Raw genomic sequence first — 19,655 nt, 5'->3', positions numbered from 1 at the left:
TCAAGGGGAGTCTCCACTCTGTTTAGTTTAACTAGTGGAGCTACAGTCTGGGGTTCATAGTGAGGAGCAGTGCTTTTAAACTGGAGATGAACACTTTATTTCAATCATTAAAGCAGTAGGAGCTGGTGAAGATGATTAATTTTGGGTGGGAGAGCAAACTTTGTGAAAAGTGTTTTGAGTCAGGCGCCTTGGCGATTTCCACTCCTTTCATCTTAGCAGATTTATCTGCTCACTGTTTATCATAACAATGCCAAATGAGATGAAACAGAATTACGCTGGCAGAAAAGAGCTTGGGTTTTTCAAAGTGGGCCTGTGACTGTTTACAGTGATACCTTAATGCGGAAGAGCCCAAGTCGGGCTGTCAGTGAGTCATTACCAGAGCCTGATCCCCCTACCACCAGCAGATAAATGAAGACATCCAAACTCCCCCACGGCTCAGGGATGAGAATCGCACACTAATACATCTAAACCAAGACTGCAACTGATGTTGAGGGAACTTCCCATATACAACAGACCAGACCAGACCAGACCAGACCACACACAAAAAAGAGGGACATGTTAATGATTTCATCAGCGGCTGCCCGTTTCTGTTTTTGGAAAGCTTTGTGTGTGAATATGATTTTACAATTGCATTTGAACTGTATACTATATTGATTTCTCTAGTTAGAAATTTAGAACGTTAGTATTGTGTGTGCGGGCACTAAAGCAAACTGGGTGTGTCTTTCTCTACATATATGAATATGCATATGTGTGTGTGTGTCTGTGTGGGTAGTGAGATAAAAACTTGCTGCATTGGACTCACTGTGCACTGGCCTGGGTACACAACACTGAAGCGTTATGATTGCAGCAGTAAAGAGAACAGTTCCACACCACATAAATACACACACACACACACACACACACACACACATCTTTAAACTGACTCAGGAGTATTGAAGTCAAAGACCTTCTTTACTTACTGGTAACCTCTAGGGCATGGTGTGTATGAGAGCATGCAGATAAAACAACTATGGAAGAAGTGTCTGTCTGTATGTCTGTGTTTTCACACTCAACCAGCAGTGAATGAGATGCCACAGATCTGTGCAGCAGTAGTTAGCATCCTACCTTCTGTGCTGCTTTGGAAGGGCCCTTGTTCTTGCTTCCCTTGGGACGTCCTCTTGGACGTTTGGGGACAGGCTCACCCGTGGGTTCCTGCAGAGGAGAGGAGGTAAACACAGCAGATGAGGACAGGAAACAAAGCTGTTGCCCATTCTGCCTCCAACACCAATTCCACTACCCACTGCTCTCAACTGAAGAAGACAAGATCCCTTCGAACAATGCTCTCATTTACTGGTGTTCAGCATGTATGCATCAAAAACCAAAGAGAAGGACAAAGGTTTTATGTGTTTAGTGGGTGAGTTTATGAGTCTAATTAAAATGCAATATTTATTTGAATTAGTAATAATTGGGAATATACAATTACATAAGCTATAACATTATATATAATACCAAAAGCACTTTACTTGCACATACGACGAAGGATATTTTGTCTAGAATGGACTATGCTGTAATTTCTATTTTCGATTTTTATTTAGCCAGTTAAATATTCATGTATTTACGAACAAAAATATTTACAACTAAATATATGTCTTTGTTGAATTATGTACACTGTTAGAAAAAAAATGGTTCTTTGAGGGTTCACTGGATGAGAAGCCCCTTATGATGGAGGAAAATACTGTTGTAGTGTTTTAAATTGAAAAATCTTGAAGGGTTAACAAATGAGTGTATAGACTATTTCGGAGTCACATATTTATCATCGGAAATACTGAGGTATGGATCAAGTGAGCCAGCAGAAATCTAGAAAAAGTCGTTGGTTTATAAAGTTTGGAAAATGTTGAGCATATCAGCTGGTGTCAAGGTTTTTACGCACGCCAGTTCCACAAAGGAACCGCACTGGCCAAGTCCAAAGCCGCATGCTGCCGTACTAAATAGTGTATCAAAATAGTACGCACCATAGGAAGACTATTTAACTCACCGTTTAATATGGCAGTGTGCGCTTTTAGACGCAACTCCTCCTGTCTCCCGTTTGTGCGGGGACATCTAATTACAAGCGGAAGACTGACTCAGAGAGAACCTTGTGACAGTGAATCACGGTTTTACGGCGCGTAAACACGCGCATAAATTCATCATCGTGCGGTACATGCTCATGACTAAACTATATTCAATGTTACATTAGAGAACGTGAGCAGGTCATGAGCTGGCACAACAAAATTGCAACAGGTATATGCAAACGGGTTTGTCTGTGCAGCGCTTTATCTGAGCTGCAGAACGGCGGAGGTCGCGCCTCGGTCATGGGCGGCGTAAAAAACCATCGTTAAAGACGCAACTTTCAACCGTAAAGTTTGTACACACTGAATAACTTCGTCCGGCGGCAACCCTGAGCTAATCTGTGATTTCAACGAACCACTAGAGAACTCAAATTTCCGAAAATCACCGGCAGGCTATATGCACCATTTACTAAAACTATTCAGACGTGCGTTGGTTTGTTTGCACTTGAAAAGGAAAAAGCAATGCATTTGCATAGCTGAACATTTCCCATAGCCAATGCGTTGATCATTGTTAGATTCTAAGAAACAGTTTTGGATCATTGGTTACGTTTTTGCAGGACCCCAGTATTTAAGGTGTAATTTACGTGAACATCTTTCCTGCACAATAATGAGTTGCATTGAAAAAAAGTTGCTCCCCAACGCAGTTTAATCACAAACACACTGAATTGAATTATTTACCATTATTGTGCATTCATATTTCAGTTCAGTTCAAATAGGCACACACCACAACACGAGACGTCAAGAGACAGTTGCATGCTCGTGCTATACAGGCTAGGTCCGAAACTGTACAATATTCTTTTAATGCATTGTCAGATGTATCCTAGGCTATTATTTATTATGCGGTTTAGGACGTAGCTACAGAAGTGTTTAAAAAAAAAAAAAAAAGACAAGCCGATGGCACTGACTTGCTGCGGCTTCCTGGGTCTGCCCGGTCCTCTCTTCGGAGGCTCGGCGGCCGGAGCGGGCTGCTCGCGGGATCCCGAGGCTTCGGCGGCTTCCTCACCGCGCGCGCTCATTGCAATGACTCAGAGCCAAACGGGGAAGTTCCTGTAGATTTGTGCTCCTGCAGCGCGCGCGCTCCGTGTCGCGCACCGGACGTCCTGCTGCAGAATTACGAGACGATGTGTGATGGGGGATCCACTGTAGTCTGAGAAAGGTCTGAGAATAACGGTAATGAATAAGCAATGCAGGTAAGACGTTTGGGATGCGAAATAGAATCTAAAAAGCGGGCCTCGTGATCCTGGAGGTGTCGCGATTTGCACGTGCTGCCCGCTTGAGTATTTGGCACACGCAAGGAAGGAAAAAAAAAAAAACGTCTCCTCTTTAGAACTGAGTGGGGGTGGCTATAGTCATAAAATAAGAGCGCGATCAATAAGAATGTTGGTCTTGTCCGTGCGGACGAGCTCGAGACATTTGCAGAGGGGAAATCGGCGCGCTGTCAGATCTGCGCGCGCTGCTGGCTGGGCTCAGTGGAGTTCCCAAAAAAACTTCGAGGAAAAACTTTTCTACACGGGTCAGCTTAGGAAAAAACATTCGCCTTTTAAATGCATCTCTGTTGCCCACACGGAAAACAAGTCCACTAAGTGGACGGGGCTGTGGTATATATATTATTTAAAAAAGACGAAAATCACTTTTCTCGTGGGTGGATAATATGGGGAGGGAGGGAGGGAGGGAGGGGGCACAAGAGGCGCAAAAAGAGGGGGGGGGTGTTGGACAGCTTCCACAGAAAACATGAGAAATTCTGCGAGGAGAGACCACATCGAGACAAACTCACGTGTACAGCACCATCCATGTTACTGGACGCGATCCAGCGGGTTTAAAGAGACGAAGAGAAAATGCATGCGTTAATATTGGCCATTACTTAGTCAAGTCATTTAATAGTGCCTGCTTAGTTTCATGCAAATAATGATATAATAGCGTAACCTGATCAGGCGTGCTTTGAATGCTCATTTCACTGTCAGGTATTCATTTAATACGCAACAATCAATTACCTGCATGGTTTATGTAGGTAAATTGATTATTAAAAATGAAATGTTATTGACATAACACATTTATTAAAAAAAAAAGATACTACTACTACTACTACTACTACTACTACTACTACTAATAATAATAATAATAATAATAATAATAATAATAATAATAATACAAAGTAGAGTTGCATTAAAGTCAGTGCTTTAGCTCGATTGTGCAGCTGCATGTGTGCATGGAGTGAAACTTGCACACGGACCTCCAGCAGTCGGTGGGCTTTGAAGCGGCCCGCCCATCGGCGCGCGGCGAGATCAATTACACAAGAACAACAGGGCCTGAGAATGAAGTGCCTTACGTGGAGGCCCTTTCCCACGATCTGACCGAGCCTGCCTGACAACAGGGGGGACAGCAAAGTCCTCCCCTAACCCTCTTCACATCGAGTCCAACTCCAGCTTTCAGTTTTTGAAACAGCAAAAGGGAGGAGAAATAAATTTATAACCAAAACACCTCAAATCAAGTGAAACCTATTCAGTGTACCTAAGTGTGTTATTGTTACTTCCCGGTCCAAAATGTCTTTCCACATCTGAAGACCTTTTTTTTTTAATTATTAAGGGGAGTGGAAAAGGTGTGGTTGACTTCGCATAAGAAGTCCCGAGTTTCCTGTGAAAGAGAGTGGGTTCATTTGTCGCTGGTATTCATTCAGTTCATTCATAAAAAACAGCCCCGGGCCCCCCGTCCCCCGGAGAAGGCGGACCAGAAAGGAATTTCGCCGCGCTCTTGCTGAGGCCACGCCCCCGCAGACAGACCGGCGTCGCGAGCGCAGGCGCGTGAAACGAGGCCAATCAATAGGCACTGCCGCAAACCACTGCTGAAAGTCCTGGCGAGATCGATTACGGGCCACTCGAAACTTTCGTGAAGGCGGAAGCGTTTGACTCAAATGCACACATTGTGCAAATAGGTATTTTTCTCTCTAGGTTTAAAAAAATGGCACTTTGGTTCAATTAATCATCAAAGATAAAGGAGTAAAGACTGCAGTGATTTTTGTGTGTGTGTGTGTGTTCAGTGCAGTTTGGGTTTGATTATTGCACTTGTTTGAGGCGGCTATTTATTCCCCTCCTCCATCATCCCAGTTACAGTGTGAAGAAGAGAACAAAGCACTATCTAGGTGAAGAAGGAACTTCTGAACCTTAAAAATGTTCTTTGGGCCAAACCTAGATTTCTCCCATCCTTTTTTTTTTCTTTGGACAGTGGAGAACAAATTGTGGAGAAACTTGTCCACCATGGCACACTAAAAAGAGACCAGCCACAGACCCTTAATACTCAATGTAAATTTGAACCATTTCACTGAGTTTAAGCCCAGCTGTGGGACATGGGACTCAGCTGCCGAAGCCCTGCAGCCACACCAGAGACAAACTGTTAAAACGGTTTAGCCACCAGAAGCGGGACTAACATGAAGAACGAACAGAAATGAATGAACACCCCTGCCCATGATTGAAGTTATTTACTGAAACGACCACAGACATTGAATTTCAATATTGTATTCTCATACAAGAACGTGTTTTGCAAGCATTTTAACGTTTTTATATAGGGTCACAGTTTTGAAGATACTGAGCGTTGGCTTTTCAAAACTCCTCGTCTTTGCATAGGAAATTAGCAAATTAAATATAGAAGTTGAAGGGGGAAGAAAATGCATCCAGATGGTTGGCCACCCCTTTGCCTTGGGTGGGGGAAGTGGCATTGGAGTACCACTGACCACACAGTGGTACTGTCTGTGTAGTAACAAGCACAGGAATGAGTTATCTAGGGCCAGTTGCAATTCTGGCAAAAGGGAGGGAAGAAGGGTGTTAGAGGTCCCCCCAGACCACAGAGACAAATTATTATCCTGGGCTGCTTTTCCCATTGACTCCCTTCTAAGGTCACATGGACATCTGGTTGTCTCCCAGGCCACCTTTAAGGGACGTGGGACAATGTGTGTGAATTCAGACTCACTCCCACAGGCTGTAAATGAGCGTCCTGGAGAGCAGTAGGGATGGCTGCTCTGTGCCGTCTGTAGGCTCTCATGTGCTTAATGGAGTTGAGAAGGGCAAGGTGAAGAGCGCTGGTCGAAGTGCTAATTAACCTCCGTGAACTCATCCTGTAATTTGGGAAGTGTTTCAGAGAGGAAGTTGATATAGTGTGCTGTGCTCGGGACAGGAAAAAGGTGTTGTTTAAAAATACACACACACAGTCAGAGGATTCTTCTCATTCTCTCAGCATGACTTAGGAATCATGTTATTGTGGATTTTGTAGTTAAAAATTGTGAATCCAATGTCATGCAAAATTCAAAAGAATTCAATGAGTGAGTGCTTTTTTTTTTTTTAAAGAATTCATACGAATGAAGCCATAAGGAAAGATACAACCATCAACCCCTTACCCGAACCTAACCCTACCCTCAGCCCCAAGATGCGTAAATTTCCACACAAAATGAGTTGTGCAAATTCTTATAAATTTGCATGCACAATCCCTTGTTGAAAATTGCCACGACCATCTAATGACAGATGAATTTTCACATTTCAAGTAAATGACATCTACATACCTCTTGAGTCCAGGCCTCTCCCCACTCACTACTTGGGAGACCAGAAGCATTCGTTCAAAGGATTGTACTTTGGCTCAAGTTACGCAGGTGAAATCATAAACTCCTTACATTCGCAGACCCTGAGAATCTCATCTAAGCCAATACACACTTCACAGAGACCTGTGTTTGTGCACAAACTCAACACACAATGGCCTGCAGCAGGCTGTATGTGGGGTCTCCTGGGCAGGTGAGGGGGCCAAGTCACAGGTAAACCTAGGGTGTTATCAGCTTTGTCACACTATCTCACATTCATTGTGTTTGTGCTGTTGATATGCTCATGTCGACAGGGCGGGAAAGCCCACAGCCTCGGGTTCATTCCATGAAGCCATGTGATTGATTGGTGTGTTTTGGAGTAGAGAAGAAGAAGGCAGTGTTGAACTCTGCACAACAGCAAAGGCCTAATATGTAAATAGATTGTAGATTATGGTATTCAGTATAAAATCTGTATGGAGATTCTCACAATTATATAAGCATTTAAAAAATGGGTTTTTGATCAATAACCTGGAAGTTGTGTTGAATTTTGCATAAAACTTTGGATTGAATTTCAGATTAATAAGAAAATAAGAAAAATACATACCTATGCCAAAACACTTTGGGCAAGATTCAATGTTTGTGCGATTTTTGAGTTGTAGTTGGGGTGGGAATTTTACTGAAACCCATGAGCTTCAGCTAGATGTTCTCTGAGCTCCAAAAAAAAAAAAAAAAAAAAAAATCTATATATTTGTTTAGGACACATTACTGTTCAATCTAAATAATGTGTGTGTGTGTATACATATATATATATATATATATATATATATATATATATATATATACATTTGTATTTTTTTTTTAAATCAAGACACATTCTAGAAACACATATACAGATTAGTTTTGACTCTCACTCATGTCCAATGAATTTTCTAAATAACTTTCCTCATATCTGCTGCATCCACTCTCTCATTGAGCACCATATTATTCTAATTTAGCTTTATAAAACAGGCATTATGTGACCAGCCAGAAGTTAACCAGGTTAATTGAACAGTGCCTCTTGACCCCAGGAAAAGGACAGAAGTAAGGCTGCACTTTTAAAAGATAGGGCTATATGTGGACATTCTTCAGTGAGGTAGTCATAAGGAGAAGCGGCTGTCACATTGGCATGAGAGAGGATAAAACATCGGAGACATTTTCCCTGTGTATGTGGCCAGTGTATCATGTTTAAACCATCTGATCCACTGCTAAAACAATTGTTTTATAGGTTTACTTTGCAGATATCATGTGATTATAATATACAGTAGATAATTATATGGTGAAGTTTGAAGTAATTTGAATTTGAGATTTAAAAAAAAAAAAAAAAAAGTCTAATGGTTTGTGATCTTCTGGTTTGTTAAAGGACAGAATACTATATAATGTCAAAAGCTAATTGCTTAATCAAACTAGGCACTGCTGCATGAAAAAAAAAATCTAATAAAATCTACAGGAATTGTTCTTAAATAGATCATGGAAGTGAGAGATTTAAAAGACAGTAATATATGACAGACTATATATATATTAAAACTCAGAGATACTTAAAATATAAATATCTAAAGGTGTGCATTTTTTTTCAGAGGTTTATCATTACGCTGAGACTGGCTCTCCTGTTCTGTTTCTGTGCAGTAGCTCTGCTAGTACTGACATATCTCATGCTGTTTATTTCCTGAGATGGCGGTATTCAGGAAATCACTGGCAGAAAACCCTAGTGACCGTTGCCTTTGTGTTGCCAGACCTAAAGGTAAAAATTCTGTCTCCACACCCTACTGGAGTCAAAGTATTTGTAACACAAAGGATTTACCTCCACAGCCAAGGCAAGAACTACCGCTGGGTACCCCGACGAAGACAAATGAGACATCTCTCTCAAATAAAAATATTAACAGACCAGGAACAGCTACTGAAAAGTCTATTACTTATAGACAGATTTATGATGAATCTTTGATGAATACGATCTGCTATGTTGTTCAAAAATCATTAGTTCTTTGCATTAAAATCTATAGATAATGTAAATTAAACTCTTCTCATTTTAGATTTTGATCAATTGGTTTGGTCACCTGCTTCATTTTACCAGAATTTTTAGCATATACACAGATGCTTGTAGTATTTTTATAAAAGAGCCAGGTAAACAGGCTTTTATTGATTAATGATGATCAATTAAATGTAAGAATTTGATATACTTTTTGACATACTCCTTTGGAATGTATTCACACTAGCGAAGCCAAGTAATCCAACATTTTTGACTGAGATAATGGACAATATTTCCTACAGTGTATTTATAAGACTACCTGGAACTACCTGGCGGGTCTGTCTGGGCCTCTTAGTGCCAAGTCCATGTGTTTGCACTCTAGTGGGAAGCTGGCAGGCCAAAGGCTCCATCTGCTGGCATAAAAGAGAGGATGATGCTTACTTATCAGATCTACCGATGCTAAACAATCTTACGTCATTTGATAATTATTGTCTTGCTACCTCTAGACCCTTAGACTGACAGCACAATTGCAGAATCTGAGGGTTTCTCAAGCAAGGCTCAAAGACAATGCAGTTCTTGTGTTTGGATTATATTTGAACTGGTCTATGTACAGCTAGTAGCTAAGAGGGTTAGGAATGTGGCCTCTAACCTGAGAACGATGGATGTAGGAGATTCATGGTGCACAGAGAAAGTAGGAAACAGAACAAATACTAACTTTATTAAGGTGTCTCAAAATTTCAACTTTGAAATGATGCTGTGCCTGTGTGTAAATTTGCAGCTCTGCACATTTTATTATGTATATATAATGGAGGTTTAAAGATCTCACCATACAAATAAACAGCTTAAAATACCTCCCCACCACTGTGAGAGAACTGTCTCTAAAGAAACATTTAAGGAGTGACCTCTTTCTTAGGCTACTTTGTCCTTGTCTCTTTATGTTCATGGATAAAGAGTTCTGGCACACTGAGTTTGCTTATGTTGTAAGTGAGAAAATAAGGGAGACAGCAGCAGCTGCCACTTGGTCACTCTCGCCATTATTCAGACATCAAAGCACAAAGAATACGTGTCCTTCTGGTCTCATGGTGGATTGACATTTGACTGTATACACTTGAGGAATCCCAAGGGTTCCTACATAGACCCTTATAGGGACAAACCAAAGACACCTTTAGGGTGCAAGAAAAGATGTCCATAAAAGCGTAACATGGACCTTGTTCTTGATTACATTTTTTTTTTTTTTTTTTTTGCTGGCTTTGAATCACTAACTCAAACTGATTTGATTACAGTGTGCAATTTGATTACTATTTTTGTGATGGCTCTTGTTCTTTGGAACTTAAAAATAAAAATGCAATAAAATAGATATAGATATATCACCTTTATAAATAATTTGGACTGTTAAAATATGAGAAGAGACAACAATTAATCCATTAATATTCACTAAAATATGCAAGAGACAAAAATTAATATACACTCATTTAAAAAAAAAAAAAAAAAAGGGAAACGGAAAAGGAATGTTTTATACAGAACCCTACAACAGAGGGTTTCCCTTTCAGAGATAGTTCCAAGGAAAGACACCTTTTGGAAGCAAGGAACCTGTAACCATTCAAACCCTTGAGTAACCCTGTTTTTTCTTCTAAAAGTCTAGTGGGCCTTATCTCCAACTGTAATTCAGAGAATCCTTTTAAGTGCTATGGCGGTTATTTTATATCCATGTTCCCAAAAAAAGGTAGTATATTGTACTTTTAATGGTACCTATGCTGGTAGTTTGGTCACTGAGGTATTCTCCTCAAGGGCTCTGTGAGTGTGGCTTTAGTTAAAGGAACACAATTGTAGAGAAACATATTTTAAGTACTGAAAAGTATTTAAACTAAAAAGTATTTAAAGACAGATTTGTTGTCATCTTGCTGATATACTCCTTTGTTTAATGTGATAAAACAATACCTCAAATGTATTCCAAATTGTATAACTGTTACTTTAGCTGGCTTGTTGGTTTAGAGGTATGATTCTCGCTTTGGGTGTGAAAGCTCCCGGGTTCAACTCCTGTATGAGCCCTAATGTTTAACAACAACACATATCTGCACTTTATCAAATTTATAGAGTGTTGCTGCCACCCATCTTTATATCCTTACATTATATACATATATATTGATAGATAGATAGATAGATATAATGTAAGGATATAAAGATGGGTGGCAGCAACACTATAAATGTGATAAAGTGCAGATATGTACAATATATATATATATATATATATATATATATATATATATATATATATATATATATATACATATATATATATATATATGTGTGTGTGTGTATTTCTTAATGTGTATATATAAATGTAAATTCTATTTTATGTCACAGACAGTCATGAAAATCATTTCACTACATGTTGTACTGTGTATAGTTGTGTGTGTGTGTGTGTGTGTGTGTGACAAATAAAATTTTAATTTTAATTTATAATACAGACTGATCATTTTGTCAGCTCAAATAACTGCATAGTTGCAAGGATGAAAAAACAAACAACAAGAAAAACCAAACAGATGTAATTTGACAGCAGTTATTTAAGGACCAATGTTGCTACTTTGATGGTAAATTTACACTCTTTGTATCATCCATGGGGGACAAAATGTACCTGTGCAATACCTTTTTTTTTCTTCAGGGCATAGAGTCACCGCAAGAAATTCTTTCTCCGCACACTGTTCCATCACATGGCACCAGCAATCGTAACCTGCTAAATGTACATGCTTGTAAAAATTTATGAATGGAGCAAGTTATGGTCAGAACAAAATGGCTGTTCTTCTGGTGGCTGTGCCGAACATAACTGTGTGCAGCAAACCACAGCTCTGTGAGTTTTTCCTAAAAGGCAAATGGTTTTCCAGAACAGGAAACCTTTTCAGAGGCAGCCCATCTCTGTGACACACACACTCACACACACACAAACATAAACATATGTGACACACACACACACACACACACATACACACACACACACACGCATGCACACGCACTCTACCCCATCTCTTTAACATGCGCAGTCACATACCACACAAACACACAAGAAACACTAGTGTAGTGCTAGTAAAGTCTGTTCTGTTTTTCGATTAACTTACTCACAGTGACAAATTTATGGAATCTTGGCCTGAGAGACAGGAAGTGTTCAAAAGAAAGTGAACGGCCCACTAAACATTCCTGAACACCCCAAAAAACATCTCAAATGAGTCTGCCACTATGAGGCTGAACTGCCAATGCATGAAGCAGATTCTGGAGAGAGAGACTGAGAGAGAGAGAGAGAGAGAGAGAGAGAGAGAGAGAGAGAGAGCGCAGCTCTGGAGTTGTGGGACAGGACAACATTAATAACAACATAACCTCATACAAAATTCAGTCAAGAGGATATCACAGTTACCCTGTAATATGCAGTGATCCAGTCTAGCAGCTTGTTATGAGCAGTTTTAAATGTACCATTGTTCAACTGTGTTCCATAAACCAGATCATCATTTCTGATTATCCACTCCATAATTGCCCTTTCCCTCTCCCAGTCTTTGACATATATCTTACAATAGAAATGATTCTGTACATCGTAGACACACTGTCTGCATTTACACTTTGATTTTGTTTGCAGAAATGTATTCGATTTTGATCAGGGGTTAGATTTCCGTCTCTGCACTGTGAGCGCGGAGACTGCATTTTCTCCCTATGCTTTGGGGGTTTTCTCCGGGTATTCCTTCACAAGTCCAAAGACATGCATTGTAGGCTGATTGGCATTTCCAAATTGTCCGTAGTGTGTGAATGGGTGTGCGAGTGCATGTGCAGGTTGACACCTTGTCCAGATTGTCTCCCGCCTTGTACCCACGAGTTCCCAGAGATAGGCTCCAGGCTCCCTGTGGCCCTGTGTAGGATAAGTGGTACAGAAAATGGACTAATGGATGGATGGATAACCAGCCCGATTTGGCATAAAGCGATAAACCTTGTCATTAATTGTCCTGTTTTATGCACCTCCTCAAATGAAAATATTCATAGAGTGAGCATCAGGTGCAGCCTTATTCATGCCCCAATGGACCTCCATTTGCCCTTGTTGTAGCACCCATTTTTGACCACTAGATGCAATAACAACTCTATGGTGCTAAATGGGATAGTGAGCATACTGCGACATCTAGAAAGGCAAGCAAATCAATGGAGCGTCGGCTAAGGTCTGTCAAATAGCAGCTTTTTTTACATTGTCGTTCAATCAAAAGAGGCAAATAATATCGCAACAGAATTTATAATGTATGGAGTTGTTAAACTGGAATTTATGAAGATTACCATTTGTTGAACGGCTGTGATATATGGTGGGGCTCTGACCCACCTGCATCTATAGATAAGACACCACCAGAGAGAGGATTACTGGAAACAGCTATAGATTGCATTTAACAAAGCCAAACACTCTTTAAGGCCATCATAATATGCATAATATAGTGGCACCGTTCATATAATTCTACTGTCTTACAGCCTGCAACTATTACTTTGATTATGTGTAGATCAAATATGAATAATTTGCAGTAATTGAACACTGTTTTTATCAAATGATCTCCTACTTGTTCCGTCTTGAGAATCCTTTTTGCCACAGTCTCCAAATTGAAGTGTTTGTGTTCCTGCGTAATCTTAAAAATCAATAACCATTGAGCTCTGTGTTTGGCCAGGCTGCAGTCTTAATAAAGTCAACAAGCTAAGCTGTAGGTGCAACCAACCTGTTACCTGTTAATACCAAAGTGCCATTGTGTCCAGGAAGACATGCAGATAATTGGCTTGAATTATTGCTCAATAATGGGATTAGGGTTATTAGTATTTACACATTTGTACCCACTTATGCAGATAAACATGTTCCTTTCAGATCGGTAATGTGCCTGTCATCTCTATCTGTGTGAACTAGAAATGTTAGGTTCATTGGTTAAACTCTGTGCCTTTGTTTGGTTGGAGGAAGGACATGGGAGAGTTGAGACATGAGACTCATTGAGGTTAACACTGGCAAAGCCAGAGGGAATGTCTGGAATGTGACAGGGTATTAAGGAACTGAAAGAAGGCATGGCTGGGTACAACGGGGTCACTACCTGTATGGCACCATAACTCACTTTAACCCTACATCCCAACAATCAATAACTTTGTATTTATTTAAGGCAAAGCTTTTCTCTCAGTACCTTGATGAACACAAATGACAAAGAATGCAAAGACTCCTACAAAGACTAACTGCTCATTTTATCAAGCAACAATGTTCAACAATTTGTTGACTACAATTCATATAGCTTTTAAATAAATTGTGTAATTATGCCCAATTTATAAAAAGTTTCTAAGTATTACCTTTTTTCCAAGTGCATATAGGAAATTACTTCTTTCTGCTTTTTAGGTAGTTAGTGACTATTTATACCACAGCACAGCTGAATTCTTTAACCTGATTGCTCAGAATGTGTTGATTTTTTTTTTTTTTTTAAATAACAGCATCTCTAACAGTATTGCTGCCTGTAAATGAAATGACAGGTTTATATTAATGTGCTCATTCAAATACATTATCATTTCTATAGTAATAACTTATTCACAGGGACTTGTATGACAGACAAACCACATAAAATAAGTATAATAATAAATGGATTAGAAATCCATATTTTAAATGGATGTTTAATCATTGATACGGTGAAACTGTGAGAGGAGTTCCCAGTTCAGCACTTTGTAATGGTCAGTAAGTTTCCTGCCACAGGGAAAGTTCACTTTCTCTGTAACATCATAAAAGTGTGTCGTTGTTGGTTTTTTTGTCTTGAAGAGAGCGAATATAGGAGAGGCTGTTAAGGGAACAACTACTTATAGATGTTATAAAAGATAACAGGAACTAACGTGTCTCACAATCCACAACATTAAATGTAACTAATAACAGTTATGAAGCATGACATCATTCACTAGTCAATTAAAAATGTTGGTTGTTGTGGGATGTGCTGTTAGAGGAATGTAATCGATGACAGGGTGGTGTATACCGATACCACTCCAAAATAGTGTTTTATTCCTTATTTAGAGGACATTATAGTTACAATTTTAAATTGAAAGCATTTTATTTACTCTAGATCTCTCTCCTGTCTCGTGCTCACACTAATGTGATCTTTCACAATTTCAAGCTTGACTTTAATGACAAACATTTCAGGACTGAACAGAGGAGTACTAACTCTTATGTCAAATACCATGTTCTTTGGTATGTTTAGAGTAAGCAGTGCCATTTCGCCTGCGATAAAAACTCTTTGGCCCATCAACTAATGTTTGCATATCCAGGAGAGGAAAAAATGATTAGTTCTTTTGTCTGTAAGATCAAATGCCAACAGCCACCTAATCTCACTTTTCAAACAGGCAATCTCAAGAATTTGCCAGCAGCACATTCACAATGGGCCTAAGTCAATAGTTGGTGTAAAACAAGAATGGGTCACCATGAAACCTGCCAAAGGCAATGAGGGAGAGAGAGAGAGAGAAATAGAGAGGGGGGGAGAAAGAGAGAGAAGGAGAGAGAGAGAGAGAGAGAGAGAGAGAGTGAGAGAGAGAGGAGAGGAGGGCACATAAACCAAAAGTTTAATTGACTTGCTAGAACAGTGGACTACTTAATGGAAGACAATGAATCAGGAAACAGGAAGCATGACCATTCTTTTTACCATGCAAAATTAAAATACAAATAAGACCATGTACAAAACTTTTAATATAGGTAGGCGTACAGTGTGCATCTAAAATAGCACAGCATTATATCAGTAACACAACTTTAGCTGATGCAGACATTTCTTTTGTACAACCTCAATTCCAAAAAAGTTGGGATGCTGTGTAAAATGTAAATAAATGCAAATAAAAACAGAATGCAATGATTTGCAAATGGTTGAATGTTAATTGGTAACAGATCAGTAACATGATTGGGTATAAAAAAGAGTATCTTAAAGAGGCAGTCTTTCAGAAGTAAAGATGGGCAGAGGTTCACCAATCTGCGAAAAACTGTGTCTACAAGTTGTGGAACAATTTCAGAATAATGTTCCTCAATATAAAATTGCGAAGACTATGAATATCTCATCATCTACAGTACATAATATCATCAAAAGTTTTCAAGAATCTGGAGAAATCTCTGTGCACAAGGGACAAGGGTGAAAATCAATACTCTATGCCTGTGATCTTCGGGCCCTCAGGCGGCACTGCATTAAAAACAGGCATGATTCCTTAATGGAAATCACTGCATGGGCTCAGAAACACCTCCAGAACTCATTGTCTGTGAAGAGAGTTCGCCGTGACAGCCACAAATGCTGGTTTCTATCGTGCAAAGAAGAAGCCATATGTGAACATGATCCAGAAACGCCACCATCTTCTCTGGTCCAAAGCTCATTTAAAATGGACTGAGGCAAAGTGGAAAACTGTTCTGTGGTCAAACGAACCGATATTTTAAATTCTTTTTGGAAACATGAACGCCACATCCTCTAAAATAAAGAGGACTAAAGAGGAGAGGGACCATCCGGCTTTTTATCAGCGCTCAGTTCAAAAGCCTGCATCTCTGATGGTATGGGGGTGCATTAGTGCCTATAGAATGGGCGGCTTGCACATCTGGAAAGGCACCATCAATGCTGAAAGGTACATACAAGTTTTAGAGCAAGACATGCTTCCATCCAGATTCAATCCCATCTTAACTTCTGAGAGACTCTGCCTCTCTAAGATACACTTTTTTATACCCAGTCATGTTGCTGACCTGTTGCCAATTAACCTAATTAGTTGCAAAATGTTCCTCCAGCTGTTTCTTTTTAGTAACACTTACTAAAACATATACTTACTACTACACTTACTAACACCAGCCTTTTGTTGTCCCCGTCCCAACTTTTTTGAGACATGCTGCAGCCATCAAATTTCTTTAAATGGTATATTTCCTCAGTTTAAACATTTGATATGTTTTTTCTATGTTCTACTGTGAATAACATATGGGTTTATGAGATTTGCATTATTTACATTTTACTCAGCGTCCCAACTTTTTTGGAATTGGGGTTGTAAAGCATTTTGTTCTGTTTCTGGTCCTATTGCGCACACACACAAAACAGATCAAATATACTGGGCAAGTTTACCAGACAGCGACCTAATAAACTGGCAGTTCAGTGAATATTTGAAGGTTCTAATGCATAGTGTGTAAATGAAGGATGTCTCAGTGTGCCTGCCTGGGTGACCGTTGGCAGCAGTATGTTACCAGATTGCTGTACACAGAGAGACTGAAAGAATGCTCTATCTGGGGGACTGCTCCAAGATTTGTTTTGAAAAGAAGCCAGAAGAAAGTCTGGAAGACTAAGTGGAAGCAACTAAGCAGCAGTGATATCCTCTCTCATATATATATATATATATATATATATATATATATATATATATATATATATATATATGTGTGTGTGTGTGTGTGTGTGTGTGTGTGTGTGTGTGCGTGCGTGTGTGTGTGTGTGCGTGCGTGCAGTGCTAGGTATTTCCAAATGCAGTTGTCTCGCTGTAATCTCTGCATAGTTTCTTCTCGTTTTGTTTCCACTGCTATGCTACATTCATGAAATGCTAGGCACACGCTGCAGTATAGCAACTCCTGTATGTTTTCATTACTAAATGTACTTTCCAATTTCCATCAGTATAATGCACCGTAACCCTGAGGTATGGTTTAGTTAATCACCAGAAGTTCCTTCAACAAAACAAGTCACGGCATTCTGTAAGAAAAATAATCATGGCAGTAAATATGAATTATCATGTAATTGCCATAGGATAGATAAAGCTTGCCAGACTTAAAAAGACATTATATTACATTACATTACACTATATTATACTATATTTGTTTTTAATGTATTATAATTGTTCTTGGTCAGAAGGCGTTGAATAATTTCATATAACAGCAGTTCTGACAATAGTGCAGGCTCTAACCGAAATCACAAGTTTACATTAATGCGCTTGTTCTAATATGTTATGGTTTCTATAGTAACAGCTATTTCACAGGGACATGCGTGTTGAACACAATTTCAGGCAAACAAATAGACAACAAAAAAATACATGTTCAAATTGTGAGGTTTTCAGTCTCCAGTGTCAGCATTTTGTAACTGTCAGAGGTAAAGCTGTAACTTTAAGTTTTCCAGCAAGTCTTTAGGACAGAGGACTAGTAACATGACAAGCTGCATTTGTTTTGCTTTATTTAACTTCAAGGGAGGGGAAAAAACATAAGCTAGTAAGGTGGTTCACAGCTGCTATAATCTAAATTACTACAAGAACTAACTTGTTTTCAAAACGTTCCTCAATAATAAATGTAAATATAAGTGGGTGAAAAAAACTACAATGCATCATTCTTTAATAAATATTGTTATTCTTTAACAAATTGTGGTATAAGAGGAATAAAACACTGTGGGATGTGGTGTTATTAGAAAAGCGTATCACACCACCCTATTTATTCATTATTTTCCTATAATGCCCCGTCATGATTTATTACTCATTTATAATACACATATACACTCACTGGCCACTTGAATAGGAACATCTGTACCCCTGCACATTTATAGAATAATCTACCAAATATATGGCAACAGTGCATGCGTAAAAATCATGCAGATACCGATCAAGAGCTTCCTTTAATGTTTCCATCAAAAATCAGTAATGAGGGAAAAACAGTGATCCCTGAAACTGAGAAGTTGAAGACTAAAGTAGCCTCAGATAGAGGTGGTCTCCAGCTGTTGAGCATTAACACATTAAAGCTCTTGACCTGTATCTGCATGATTTTATGTATTGCAGAGATGAACAGGTGTTTATTGGGTAGTGGACTATTCTCAGCACAACAATGATACTGACATGCCAGTGTGTGTGGTGCTCGTAGAAAATGTACTGGGTGAGGCAGTGATTCTCTGTGTCACTGCTTGATTGAAAAACAGCCTCTGCCTATCAAAAATATCTTGCCATAAACATGAATAATATAAATGTGTATGGAATAAGACATGCTTTACATGTTTTTAAACTTATTTGCATATAGAAATGTAAAATCAGGTTATGAGTTTAAGCATTAGCATTTTTAATGAAAGGCTTAAAGCCACTGAGCAAAAGTTTTGTACAGTTGCATTTTTCTCAGGCTTTCCCCACTCTGGCAGGGAAGCAGGGGAAATTTCTCTGCAAACTCAGTGAGCCATTCCAGAACAGGACCATTTTATTCCAGGTATGCAAATTGTGAGTGCTTGGTAACCATTCTATATTTAACTTTGGGCTCAGAGATCTAGCCTTTCTTTCCAGGAACTGTGAGAAAAGAGGCCAGCCCATAACCTTGATCTAGTCTTTTCCTCCAGATGTGGGCTCTGAGACTGCAAAGCCAGAAACTCTTCTGTCAGTGTTACCGAGCCAAAACAAAGGCAACCTGAGTAAACACAAAATACAGTTTTTAAATGATAATGTTATTTATGGAAGAAAAAAAGTTATTCAATACCAACTGGGTCTGTGTGAAAATGTATTTGCCCCCGTAGTTACTAATTCCCCAAATCTATGAAACTGCATTCATAATGGGGTTCAGCTGGACTAGACACAACCAGGCCTGATTACTGCAAACCCTGTTCAATCAAATCAACAAACAGAACTTTTTCAACAGCATGAAGTTGGTTAAAAGGTCTTACCCAGTAACACACTATGCCAAAATTGAAAGAAATTCCAGAAATTATTAGGAAGAAGGTGATTGAAATACATCAGAATTTTACCAAAACTCACCTTGATGATCCTCAACCGTTTTGGGAGAATGTTCTGTGGATTGATGAGTCGACAGTCGAACTGTTTGGAAGACAGGGGTCCCGTTACATCTGGCGTAAACCAAACACAATTCCACAAAAAGAACATCATACCAACGGTCGAGCATGGTGGTGGCGGTGTGATGGTGTGGGGATGCTTTGCTGCTTCAGGCCCTGGGCAACTTGCAATAATTGAGGGCAACATGAATTCTGCTCTCTACCAGAAATTCCTAAAGGAGAATGTCTGGGCTTCAGTCTGTAAG

General features: G+C 39.3%; 1 protein-coding gene across 3 annotated transcripts in view; it reads right to left on the bottom strand.

Annotated features, from left to right (window-relative positions):
• The window catches only part of hmga2 (high mobility group AT-hook 2), a 31,812-nt gene extending 28,364 nt beyond the window's left edge, over positions 1-3,448 (bottom strand). For all 3 annotated transcript variants that reach the window (XR_008388578.1, XM_053650466.1, XM_053650465.1), the window contains exons 1-2: positions 2,993-3,448; positions 1,105-1,191 (exon numbers count right to left, since the gene is read on the bottom strand). Coding sequence is in view for 2 of the 3 variants with exons in the window: in XM_053650466.1 (XP_053506441.1) it covers positions 1,105-1,191; positions 2,993-3,103 (198 nt within the window). In the remaining variant the exon portion in view is untranslated. The remainder of the gene's footprint in view (positions 1-1,104; positions 1,192-2,992) is intronic.
• Positions 3,449-19,655: the final 16,207 nt, after the last annotated feature.

Source organism: Ictalurus furcatus, chromosome 19 (assembly GCF_023375685.1).
Source record: "Ictalurus furcatus strain D&B chromosome 19, Billie_1.0, whole genome shotgun sequence".
Classification (NCBI taxonomy): Eukaryota; Metazoa; Chordata; class Actinopteri; order Siluriformes; family Ictaluridae; genus Ictalurus; species Ictalurus furcatus.
This window is presented reverse-complemented; position numbering and strand designations above follow the sequence as displayed.